Source organism: Phascolarctos cinereus, unplaced genomic scaffold, assembly GCF_003287225.1.
Source record: "Phascolarctos cinereus isolate Bilbo 61053 unplaced genomic scaffold, phaCin_HiC Scaffold_5;HRSCAF=322, whole genome shotgun sequence".
Classification (NCBI taxonomy): Eukaryota; Metazoa; Chordata; class Mammalia; order Diprotodontia; family Phascolarctidae; genus Phascolarctos; species Phascolarctos cinereus.
This window is the reverse complement of record NW_027555958.1, coordinates 284247656-284260764: the sequence shown is the minus strand read 5'-3', so window position 1 is coordinate 284260764 and position 13109 is coordinate 284247656. Positions and strand designations below refer to the sequence as shown.

Genomic DNA, 13109 nt, shown 5'->3' with positions numbered 1-13109 from the left:
CCACTGTGCCACCTAGCTGCCCCAACATTTTATTTTAAAAAAACAGTTTTCTCTAGGAGATGAAAGGTTCTGTGAAAAGTGGAAAGAACACTGTATTTGTAGTGAGGGGACATTGGTTTGAGCTCTGTCTGAAATTTATAACTCCTGTGACCTTGGGTAAAAGTCACTTACCTCTCTGGGTCTCAGTTTTGTGGTCTGAAAAAACGAGGGGTTAGACTAGGTGACATTTCCTGCTCTAAATCCTATGAATAAAGTGAGGCTGCATGTATCTGTTACATGCTTTGGGGTAAGGAGGAGAAAAAAGATAAAGAAGGGATTCTCGGATGTTCTAGGCATGAAAGAAGTACTGACATGTGTGAGTGCCCAGCTAGGACTGCCGACTTTCCAGGGCTCTGTTGAATTGCTTCTCAAGTTAAGAGTCCTTTCCTAATGCCTTTACTTTCCATGCAAAGATCAACTAGTTCCAACTCCTGGCTGTTGTTAATGAGTATCCCAAAAAACTCCCTTTTGCTAGAATCACTCTATTTGTGGGATGAGCTGGTGTCTCCTTTCTAGCATCAAGATTGCCTGTACTGGTGCCAGATGCTATAGTTAATAGGAATGCCTTTCCTTAGATCTATGACTCTGAGTACTGGGACCAGCCCTGTAACCCTGAAGAAGATACCTCCCCAGCAGCCTTCCTCTTCCCCCCCCCACCCCCACTAGCATACTCTAGGATGGAGATTCTTGTCCTGCTTGGTGCCCTCAAGGGTAGATTTAACCTAAAACTCAGTGTCACTATTTGACTTTAGAGATTCTTTTATATGATCAGGAAGCTACCAAGCTTTTCTTTCTTTCCTTCCTATTGGAGACAAGACTGGAGTAGTGAATGATTGAGTAAAGCATTCCTTTTTCTCCAGGAGACCACAACCCTAGGTTCTCAGGCAGGGAAATGAAGTGATGCCCTTGTTTCTGAATCAGGAACATGGAAATACCATAGGATTTGGGAGATCCTTCTCGCAGCTCTTGGGCACAGTGGATAGAAGGCCTGGCCTCTATCTTCCTGAGTTCACATCTGGCCTCTAGTACTTACTAGCTGTGTAACCCTGGGCAAGTCACTTCACCCTGTTTGCCTCAGTTTCCTCATCTGTAAAATGATCTGGAGAAGGAAATGGCAAACTGCTCCAGTACTTTTGCCAAGAAAACCCGAAATGGGATCATGAAGAATCAGACATGACTGAAATGACTGAATAACAACAAAAACTCACAGCTCTACCAAACTATGTGACCTGGGAAGATTGTTTGCCTTCTCTGGGCTTCAGGACAAGATAATGTTATGAATAATGCCAGAAAATTTAAGTTAAGGACTTCAGAGACCATCTGGTTTGACCCGTATCCAACAAGTCATCATCCAGCCTTTGCTTGAAGACTTCACACCACCACTACCCTGAAGACACCCACTTTGGACAACTCCCATTGTTAAAAAGAAATTTTTCCCTCAACATTAAGCCAAATTTGCCTCTGCTCAGAGATTTTCAAAATCTTTTCTTTCATGATAGCACTGTGAGATAGGTTAGTACAAATATTTTCATCCCCTTTTTTGGGGGGTAGATAAGGGATAATGGACTATGCAGCAGGACAGGGGAAGGCAAGATTTATCCCTAAGATTCCAGAAAATAAGACCATATGTGAAGGGGTTATAGTGAGTGTGGACTTTTGTCAGAGGCTGAGTCCCTGCAGGAACTCTTGGTGTTTTTATCTTGAGGGATATTAGATGGGAGTTGACTTGGCATTCAGGGAAATACTGGTCTTCTGAGATGTCTACCATCCTTTCCCTTTACCCTGCCTTGGAAGAAAGGTTCAGGCAGTGGGTGCCCAAAGCCAGGGAGTGATCCTCCCTAAGTCTATTTTAGCTTCTTCCCCAAAGCTGAGTCACAGCAAGGATGCCTCAGAAGGCCACTGATCCCTTCTTGTAGGCTCCTTTTCAGGGTAGGCCCCTCTACATTCTGCCTTGCCCACAGAATCTGGCAGCCTCGAGCCTGAGGGAGGGAGTGACCAGAAGTTCCAAAGCAGGCTTGTGATAGGGACTTCAGCTCCACCAGGACTCTTCTTCAGCCCTGCCCCAACTCACTATCTCTCTCTGCGAGAAGCAAAGGCTACTATGTTGGCTCTTGAGGTAGCTTCCCAGGATATGGAATGGCTTAAAATAATGTGGTAGGTGAATCTGTTTCCCCCATTCCTGTGGCAACCCCTACTCCTGAAGTAGGCTTACTCTATCTCATCTTTCCCCCCTTTAAGAATCTTATTCTTGCTGCTGGAACCAAGCTCTCCATCCCAGGGCAGCCCAGACTTGGTGGGGGGGAAGTAGGGAAATGATTACAGTTACCTGCTTTGGGATGGAGGCTCTTGCCTTGCTTAGCACCTTCAAGGGGAGGCTTAACCAATAACTCAATCTCATTATTTTATTTGAGAGGTTCTTTTACTTAAGCTGGAAGCCACCAAGCTTTTGTGCTTTTCTTCCCCCCATTGGAGATAGATTGGAGTAGAGAATGGCTTTGAGTAAAACATTCCCTTTTCTCCAGGAGACCACAACCCTAGGTTCTCAGGCAGGAAAATGCATGCCCTACCTCCCTATCTTCTCCAAGTTCCTCTTACTCTCTGCCCCCCCATGCCTACCCCATGAAATTCTTGGGAGAGTACTGTGTAGGAAGTAGAGGGTCTCATAGTTAGATGTTTGCCATCTTCAGAACTTTGACTTCTTTAGATGTTTGACTTCAGAAAGAGTCCAGGGGAATGGAGGTTATGCCCTTTGAGAACTGATTTTTAAAAAAATGTGTTGTTTAGCCTGGAGAAAAGAAGGTTTGACATTGCGAACATGCTAGCTGTCTTAAAATATTTGCAAGAGAAGCTGGAGATTTGTTATGCTTAGTCCCAAAAGGCAGACCTAGAAGAAATGGGCAGAAGTGGTAGAAAGGTTGAATTAGGATCAGTATAAGGAAAAGTTTTCCTAACAGAGCTAAACCAAAAGTGAAATGGATTGCCTTGTGGAAGGTTACCTTGGGAAATCAATGGGTTTTCCTTCACTGGGGGCTTTGAGCTGATCTGAAAGATCAAAATAACTCATCCCTAGTGAGGGTATGGTGGAAGAAGGGTGAGGGCAAAAATAAGGAAGAAGGGTCCATTGTAAATCTGGGAGTTTAGGGGGATAGACATGATGACTTACGAGGGCAGGAAGTCACTCTTTTGTGCGTGCTCTCCTAATGTAGGCAGGACTTTCTAGCCTCTCTGGGGCTGGTTGGTTTCTCTTTTCCCAGGGCATGGCCCATAGTAGTTGGTTAATACATTCTTATTTGGTTAAATTTAAAAGAACTCTATGGGTTTGCAGAGTGCTTTACACATGCTGACTCATCTGAATCATTTCCTCTACCTGAGTCTTGGTTTCCCCATCTATGAAATAAAGGATTCTAGACCAGCAGGACTTCTTAACCTAGGGTCCACAGACCACTCAAGGGTTCCATGGATGAATTTCAGGAAGTTGGTGAACTTGGATGCAAAAAAAAAAAATTACATTTTTTGTTTTCATTAACCTCTAACTGAAATTTAGCATTTCCTTCAATTATGAATGTGGGCAACAAACATTATTCTGAGAAAGAGTGAGGGAGGGCTGTACAAAGTCACCAGCCTCACTTTCTCCTCCAGAGCCATATGGGTCCAATGGCCAGATATGACTGGAGACGGCCCAAGATGTAGTGGGGGACCTTGGCCTTTACAGGCTAAGTAAGGTCTTTAACTGGTCTCAGTTTGACTGAGTGATTGCCAATCTCATCTCTGCTTGTTTGCTCCACCTTTCCCTTTTTCTGTTTACCCCAATCAGGCCTGTTGCCCACTCAGTTTCAGATCTGAGTCCTTAGTCTATAAGGGGAGGAGGTACAGACAAGCTGCTGGGAGAGAAGAAGCTGCCAGATTGATCATTGACTCTAGTTATATACTGGAATGAGTGAAATCATTTAGAGCAGGAGTTTAAAAAAATTAATGTGTTTTTAATAAAAGTTTTTTATTGATATCTTTTTATAACACTGTAGTTTTTACCAGTATCCCTTCCCCTCACAGAGACCCATCACATTTTTTAAAGACAAAAAAAAAATCAGCATAATCATCACATCAAAAAAATCTGAAAATACATTGAATGTACAACCCTTGTGAAACTCTTGCCTCAGCAAAAGGGTGGGGTGGCAGTGTCTTCTCATTTTCCTTCTTCGGAGCCATGTTAGTTCCTTATTATTTTGCTACATCCACTTTTGATTTCTTTGGGTGATGGTTCTTTCTGTTTACATCATTGTCATTGTGTGTATTTTTGGGTTGCCTAGAGAAGGAGGTTCTTAACCTGGTATCTATGAACTTATTATTTTTTTTTAAATATTTTGGTAACTAGATTTCATTATAACTGGTTTCCTTTGTAATCTTATGTCTTTTATTTTATGTATTTAAAAAACATCATCCTGAAAAGGCTGCCTAAGAGGTCCATGACTCAGAAATGCTTAAGAATCCCTGTTTTACAGATTATAAGAGCTGGGTTGTGACTAGCTTTTGTGAACAGGAAGGGAGAAACTAGGGAACCTTGGAGGTGGAAGCAGGGAAGGGGCCAGACCAGGTAATTAGTGTAGTGGCCAGAATGGTGAGCTGGGCTCTTGAGTCCCAGCACAGCCTCTTTGGACAAAAGTCATTCATCCTCTCCTAACCTAGGTTTTTTCTCGTTTGTTTAATGGGATAATACATCCCCTGTGGTTTTCTTGGGGTTATTGCAAACACTAAAAATTATATATAAAAATAGCTGCTTCCCAATATTCTGTTGATAACCTTCTACATTCAAACTTGTAGAACTGGGTCCTGTAAAGACAGAGCTGCTGAGAATTGCAGATTGGAAAGTTGTTGACTTGATGGAACATGGGACCTGGCTTTCATTTCATTATGGCCAGAACAGCTTCTCGCCCATTCTGGTGCTAAGCTACTGCTTAATGTCCTTTGTTAACCCTGATTTACCAAGTCCTCCTGCTGTGTGTTTTGGACAAACCCACAATGGGAGGGAGGGGGAGTACTGGTTGGCAATTAGGCTGCTGTTCAATTCCAGCATGGGGACTCTGAGCAATGCCAATGCGGGTGGAGGTGGGGGGCAGCTACTGATAGGAAGAGGAGAAGAGACAGACCTTAAAGAGAGTGACTTTACCTTCTGACACTGTTCTCTGACTAGGCTGGAAGGAGGGAGGGCTAGTGGCAAGGGTTCTGTCTGTTCTGGATGACATCATCCTGTCATGGTACATCCATGATGCCTGGAGTCCTGGAAGAGCTAGAGAGGGGATATAGCCTTTAGAAAGCAGACATATCATGATCCTACCAGTGACACTTCTTCCCAAGGATGACCTAATTCTTCTTTTCTGGCTTCTTCCTCCCCAAAACCTTCAAAACTTAATTCAAAGACACCTTACCAAACCAGTGAGTTCTTGGGACAGTGTTTGTTTAAGTTTCTGGTTTCCTTATCAAGGTTCATAGCTCAGGTATTATTATATCTATCCCCAATGCTAGAATTTTGCAGTCCCTTGTTAAAAAAAAAATCAGCCAGGGTATACTTGAAATCTGTAATTTTGTAGCCTAAGCATCAAAATAAACATTACCCCTTGAAAATAACAAGGGTGATTATCCCAGCATCCCGGATAATCATCCCACAATACTGTTGAAAGCAATTACACATTAACAATATGGCTCAACACAAAATACAATGCTAACACACAGCATCACTAGACAGGGTGCTTCTAAATTACGTGCAGGACATAACACACGTATCCATAGTACATAAGCAAATCATCAACAGCCTCAAAACAAAGCAAACTAGCTATAATATCACAACATACAACTACTAAACATGGGCATAACCATTAATGTATAATAATAAAAGCTAACATTTACATAGCACTTTAAGGTTTGCAAAGTGTTTTTACACTTATTTCTTTGATTCCCACATTTCACATCCCTCCACAATGCTGGCCACCTTCTTTTCCATTGGTGAGTTTCTCCCGTGGCCTTTATTTTGTGAGGGAGAGGCATATCAGCCTTCATTCTCCTGGCTCTGATTCTAACTTCCTATTCTTTGATACCATGTCCCCTCTGGTGTCCTCCCACCTCATTCAGCTCTTTTATGTGTTGTGTTCCCCCATTCAATTGTAAGCTGCCTGAGGACAGGGACTATGTTTCTTTTTTCTCCTATTTCTATCCCCAGGACTTAGCAGAGTAGGTAGCTCATAGTAAGCGCTTCTTGCCTTCAAATATGCAAATAGACAAATGAGTAAAATAGGTCATAGCTGACAGACGTGTTGCTATGTAGCACACTACATAATAAGCATACAAGCAAATTTACATAAAAACAAGACATAAAATAAGCATAATTTAAACATGTAGCAATTAATATGTATATCAACAAACATGTACAGTTACACGCAGGGTACCTTTACATGGGCAATCTCTAGTGTTTTATCTGGCTTATATGTATGACTGCATCTTCTGGTTCACTTATAGCATCATAATTTTAGGTCAGGGGTCACCTGAGTCTAACTCTTTTGTGACCTACTGCATTCTCTACCCTTCCTCCCTGAACTGGTTGAGGGTATGGATCAGTCATCATCAGCATAGCTATAGGCCTGCCTCCCTAAACCTGAAATTGTTAAAGGGTCAGGTTGACTGTTGATATTCCACTCTGTTCTGTTGGTTTTCTGAACCTGAGGAATCTTCATAGCAATCTATAACTCTAGGTGAGAAACAAGTTCTCTCTGGGTTCAGTATTCTCCTGTCTGAACTGAGGTCTCCTTCAATTAGAAGGAAAAGAATTGGGTTTTAGTACCCAATGTTTCCTTTACTAGAAATGTCATTATAAGAGCCATTATCTGGTTCAGGTAATCTTTATCAATGGTGGATGGAATCTTCTGTTCAAAGAAGGCTCCTGAGGTAAGTGTGTCACTTTTGTAGTTAAGCATCAGAAAATCCACCTAAATTTCCTATGGAAATAAGTAATTGTAATTAATTGACTAGAGCTATTTGTATGTATGTATGTATGTATGTATGTATGTATGTATAAAAACTGTCTCAACAATTTTGCAGAAGTTAGCTTTCCATTGGTCAGCTGTCCCTGGAACATGGTTTTTCAACAGAATTTCTCATTGTCTCATTATCATTCTCATGGTCTCATTGCCTCCAGGGTCTCCAAACCCCAGAGGGACATTGCTTAAAGAAAGCTTAGGTTTGGCTCGTGTCTAGGAGTCTCCTCAAAAGAGAAAAGCATTTGCTGTACAATTTAGATCAGGTAGAGGACAACTGTTTATTTCCTCCATTAAAAAAAATGCTCAAAATGCAAAAGACTCCTAATTGCCCAATTTCAAAGGCTTAAAACTAGAAATGGGAACCAATAACTCCTATTATTCTCTTAAAACACATCAAAATGTGAAACATTTTGCAGAAATGCTGAACAGTCATGTCACCTTCACCTCCGTGTTATAATTTTTGAGCACCATCTCAAGGTCCATGTCTTACGATGAGCCAGGGCATGACTTGGGCGCCTGAGAAGTGTAAATGTAGTGAGCTACTGGGAATACCTACTGCTTCCCCTACTGGGAATACCTTTTGGCTCTGACCCATAACTGAACCATTCAGTGACTTTATGCAGGAATCAGGTTAGGTATTATAAAGAACTTTCCAGAAGGGCTAGTTATCACCAAGGACAGTTAAGGAGTCATTCTCTTTCTTAGACCTTGGACCTTATGATCTGTTCTTCCCTTCTCCCATCTCAAAACCCAGCTTTGTAGGGAGGTAGTGGGAGGGTTTGCTGCTAAGCTAGGATAGGATTCACATTTTAGTTTGTGGTAGAGTGGGTAGCAGTGTTGGGTAATGAAAGGTCGTTGGACTGGGGAGTCAGAAAGACATGAGTTGGAGTTTTAGTTTTGCCTGGCCGCGTTGTTACCTCGGGTAAGTTATCTTAGCTTTCTTAGGTCTCAGTTTGCTTATCTTGTGAAAAAACCCAAAAACCAAAAAATGAGGGAGTGGAAGGGATTGGGTGATTTCTAAAAACCTTCCCACTCTAATATTATGTAATTATGTAAAAGTAGGAGAAATATAGATTAACCTCTCAGAAGAGCTGGCCAGTTCCTCGGAGTGCTCTGTTCTCTAAACCAGAATTGCTAATAGCCATTGGCCCAGGGTGACCAGAGGAGTGGGTGGGGTAGATTGAAAAGTCCATCTTTTGGGCTTCCTTTATCTATTCTACTTTTTGCAACCAGGTTGAGGAAAGGGAGCTGAGTCTTAAAAGAGAAAAAAAACCCAGCAACTCAGTAGCAGATTTATTTATATCAGTACACTGCTTTTCCAAACTGCATTAACTCTTTGTGTTCTGTTCTCCAGACCCTGCTGCTGTATTCTCTTCATCATCCCATCCTCGTGATCCAGACTCAGAGATCTGCCCCTCCATCCTGCATTTGACCTTGGGAGGGCCTGCCTTCCTGACCCAGGAAGATGCCGATTCTCAAGCAGCTAGTGTCCAGCTCGGCCCACTCGAAGCGCCGTTCACGAGCAGACCTCACAGCAGAGATGATCAGCGCTCCCTTGGGCGACTTCCGCCACACCATGCATGTGGGGCGTGCTGGGGATGCCTTTGGGGACACCTCCTTCCTCAACAGTAAGGCTGGGGAGCCAGACCCTGAGTCCCTCGAAGAGCAGGCGAGTGCTACCTCCTCATCTAAACCTAGTCTTCTGTCTCGAAAGTTTCGGGGCAGCAAAAGGTCTCAGTCAGTGACAAGAGGAGACCGACGGGACATGCTGGGCTCTCTGCGGGATTCTGCTCTTTTTGTGAAGAATGCGGTGTCCCTGCCACAGCTCAATGAGAAAGAGGCAGCAGAGAAGGGGTCTGGCAAGCTGCCCAAGAGCCTTTCATCCAGTCCTGTGAAGAAGGCAGCTGCTGGAGGGGCAGAGGAGGAAGAGGTGGAGGAGGATGGAGGAGCTGGGGAGAAGACACCCCGTCTGAATGGATCGGGGGGTGCTCACTCTCCTGACCCCATTCTTGATGAGCGGGCCTTTGGGGACATCACAGACCTGCCTCACGTAACCAAGGCTGGCTATGGGTTGAAGCATGCAGAATCTATTATGTCCTTCCATATTGACCTGGGGCCTTCCATGCTGGGGGATGTCCTTAGCATCATGGACAAGGATGAGTGGGACCCAGAGGAAGAGGATGGTCGTCACAGTGATGAGGGCCCCAGCCACAGCAGCCAGCCCCCTCTTCCTGCTGCTGTTCCTCTGCTACAGCAGGAGGGGAAGTCTGGTCCGGACTCCCCATTGCTGCCTCCCTGCACTTTGGAGGATGAGGGCTGGGCAGCAGCAGCTCCCAGCCCAGCCTCTGCCCGAAGCATGGGCAGTCATACCACAAGAGACAGCAGTTCCATCTCCAGCTGCGCCTCTGGAATCCTAGAGGAACGAAGCCCCGCGCTCCATGGGCTGGAGAGGGCTCGGGTCCCTCTTGCCCGACAGCCGAACAAAGAGTTCTCCTTTATGGACGAGGAAGAGGATGAGATCCGTGTGTGAAGAGGGGAGGGGGGAGTATGGAATGGCTCTGCACAACTGACTTGTTTTTGTCCCCACTTCCTGTGACTTTCCACCTTTCTATGGGGCTCCCAGAGTCCAGGTAGAATAGCCCTTTGAAGGGTCCTTGGCAGGAAGTCTTAGTTGCAGGAGACACCTCTGTAATTCATCTTTGCCTGTGAATAGAATATTCGGCCCTCTTTGTGACTCCTCCTAGATGTGAGATTTGGTGGAACCTGTGAGTCAAGCAACTCTGGGTTGGCGCGGGTGGGGATGGATTATTTACCTGACATCTATGGACAGCTTGCTCTTACCCAAGACATCCAGGGGTCAGGGATGTTTTCTTGGCCAAGGAACACTTTGACATGAAGCAGGAATCCGTTTTCCAACTTTCTCTCTAGTCCCCTTCACTCTTACCTCTTCCCAAATGAATGCCAGATGTCAACCTGATTGCCTCTCCGCATTAAGCAATACCAGGGCAGCAGAGCCAGACCTCTATTTGATTTCTGTTTCTCCGGCTCATAATGTATCTCCCTCTTTTCTCCCTTCCTATTCCATGTGTCTCCCTCTCTCCCACTCTGTATAGCTTCCTCTTCTCCCCCAATTTGTGTCTTTCAAACCTCTCCCACCCCTCCACCCTCTTCCCACCCCATGTTTCTCATTCCCCATCGATTTTTATCTTGATTTGTGACTTTGTTTTCTGGCTGCTGGCCATTGCTGGAAAGAGGTTTGAGCATGAGAGGAAAGGGTTGGCAATTACATATGGTGCAGGTGGGGGGAAACCTCTGAGAAGTCCCCCCCTCCCCCCATGTACCTATTTTCTTCGCTCATGTTTCTGTTTTAATAGAAGGTTGGAACAGGGGAAACTATTGGGAGGAAACTATAAAGTTCTTGGAGCCTGGTTGGGAAATGTTCCGCTTTCCACTCCCCCTCCTCTGGGAGCTCTCTTGCTGCCCCCTTCTAAGAACAGAAGTTGGGAGGAGCTTGGGGCTCCCCCAAATGGGGCTGGGGCTCCCTTTGTCTTGGAGGGTAAGAAGCTTGGCTGTGGGGGGGAAGAGAGGCAGTGGTTTGGGAACTGTAGCCCTTCCCTTCTTCTGGAGCTCCCCTCCCCCCTCAGCAATGCTCCATTCCTGCCTCCCAGAACCCCGGGCAGGAAGTCTGGGGCCCCTTGGAGTTAAACAGCACCAGGTGGCTGGGTTAGGGTAGTATATGTGGAAAATCTCTCCTTTCCCACAGCAACCTCTGGGGAGCAAAGAGAAGATGATAATGGGAAAGCTCTGAGAAGGGCCCCCATATTGGGATTCTGAAATTTAGTCTACCCAAATGGGAGTAGTGATAATAACAAAATATGGGTGCCCAAACACGGGGACCAGCTATTGACTCAGCCTGCCTTTTTTTTTCTTTCAAATAATGTGGGTGTAGTTTTTCTTTTTAATTTTAATCTAGTTCCTCTAAGGGAAAAAAAAAAAGGCCTTTATGGTGAGTAGGGTTTCTCCCAGACTTGCCTGTTCTCTTCCCTGACCTGCACTATTCCCCTTTTCTTAAGAGTTTCATTTACATCTCAGCCTGCACTGTGGGCTGCCCATCTCTTGGGCTGGTAGTGGGAATCTTCCCACTGGTGAGAAGGTTACCCCTCCCCCCCTTGCCCAGAGAGCTGTACAAGTCCTACTGTGTTAGTGGTCAGCCTTGCTCTAGTATTAGGGTTTCAGCACAGACTGACCTCAGAGGTCATTTACTCCAATCATCCCTGAACAGGAATCCCCTCTACAGCATAATAACATCCCTGACAAGTGGTCCTCCAGCACTGAAGCCATTACCTCCCATGTTGGCTTAGCTCTGTTAGGAAATCTTTCCTTTCATTGATCTTAACTTGGCCTTTCTACCACTTCTGCCCAGTGCTCCTACTTCTGCCTTTAAGGCCCCAAGAACAAATCTCTGGTTCCTTCTGCAAATACTTTAAGGCAGCTAACAGATTCCCAACCCAAAATCTCATCTCCAGCATAAACACCCCCATTTTCTTCAACTAGTCCTCAAAAAGGCCTGGCCTCCAGCCCTCCTGTTCAACCTTTTACTTCTCTGAAAGCTACCCTGCTTGCCCCCTCCTCTTTTTTTTTTTTTTTGACATTAGTGGCTTTGGGCTGGGTGAGAAGCCCAAAGAATCAAATAAAACTATAGCCTAGGTCTGGAACTGGGGGGTAGGGGGGAGAAGGTGAGAGGGAGGGGATAGAACAAAAACTGAGACAACTAGTGACACAGGTGATGACGACTATATGAAACGCTAATTTAGTTCTTTAAAAGCACAGACTTGGGTGATGTCCATGGCCAGTGACAGTTCTGAATCAAGAAGGGATAATAAGCCTGTTGGGACAGGGAGAGGGGAATGGGGATGAACCCCACCCCTGTGTGGGCAGCACACGAAATGTTTCCTGGTGATGATGTAGCACACGCTAAAATGCATATTCTTTTTTTAATGAGGCCTGTGGAAGACAGAGAGGAAACATTAAAAATCCTTAGTGATGCTTGATGTTTTCAACTTTGTGTGTTTAATGTGTATATTGGGCAGGGTGGGGGCATTGGTGACAGGGTAATGGTCCTAATTATGGATGTTTACTGACTATTTGTTCATTTCCTGTGAGGGACTGGGTCCTAGAGGCTCCTTGGTCCCCTCTTCTCATTCTCTCTCTAGGCTAGGTGCTTTCCAACCCCCTTAGAGAAGACCTATCAGTTTGTTCCAGTCTTGGGCAAATGCTTTTCCTCTCTGGTCCTGTCTCCCTATCTGTAATGTGTGGGGGTTGGTTTAAATTGGTGGTCTGCAAAGTCAAAGGTGGGGAGGTCCTTTGGGGAGGAAATGCACATATGATCAACCGTCTCACTGCTATCCAACTAGCCGGTCATAGGGCATTTCTCCAACACAACCAGACCTTCCCTTAATTTCCCCCAACATTCCTTTATACTGCTGCCTTTTCTGACTGGGTCCTTCTAAGCCCAAATTCTCAGACCCCCAGGGCAGTTATAACCTAAATGCTACCGGGCACACATATTGCAGCAGCTGAGCAGGTGCCTTTGAAAAAATTTCCCCCTGGCTGTCTTGGGGTGGGGAAGAAAGGGACAAGTTTTTATTAGGCACCCAGGTACTATGCTAAGCACTTTGCGATTTTGGGGGGGGGGGGCACAAGGCAGTTGGGGTCAAGTGACTAGCCCAGGGTCACACAGCTAGTAAATGTCAAGTATCTGAGGCCAGATTTGAACTCAAGTCCTCCTGACTCCAGGGCCGGTGCTCTATCACACTTTACAAATATCTCATTTGATCTTTATAACAACTCTTAGGCAGTAGGTGTTTAAACGTGTTTTACAGATGAGGAAGCTGAGGCAGATAAAGGTTAAGTGATTTGCCAGGGTCACATAGCTGTAGTGTGGATTTGAACCAGATTTGATCTCAGGTCTTCCTGACTTCATTAAGAAGGAACCCTTCCTCACCACCCCACCCCACCCTTTAAATTTTGGGTGAATCTGGCACG

At 45.0% G+C, this 13109-nt stretch overlaps 1 protein-coding gene and 1 long non-coding RNA gene across 5 annotated transcripts in view; one reads left to right on the top strand and one right to left on the bottom strand.

The window, feature by feature from the left end:
- The window catches only part of CDC42EP4 (CDC42 effector protein 4), a 28980-nt gene extending 16856 nt beyond the window's left edge, over positions 1-12124 (top strand). For 2 of the 4 annotated variants that reach the window (XM_021002567.2, XM_021002569.2), the window contains exon 2: positions 8419-12124. In XM_021002567.2, the coding sequence (XP_020858226.1) occupies positions 8530-9594 (1065 nt within the window). In that variant the 5' untranslated portion in view covers positions 8419-8529 and the 3' untranslated portion in view covers positions 9595-12124. Of the gene's footprint in view, positions 1-6680; positions 6780-6892; positions 6973-8418 lie in introns of those variants that run through there. The other 2 variants (XM_021002570.2, XM_021002568.2) reach the window with 2 other exon arrangements.
- Positions 2849-6562, bottom strand: LOC110219329 (uncharacterized). The gene is made up of 3 exons (XR_002327579.2): positions 6477-6562; positions 5204-5323; positions 2849-2923 (listed from the first exon to the last, which is right to left on the bottom strand). It is a non-coding gene; the product is annotated as an uncharacterized LOC110219329 (long non-coding RNA).
- Positions 12125-13109: the final 985 nt, after the last annotated feature.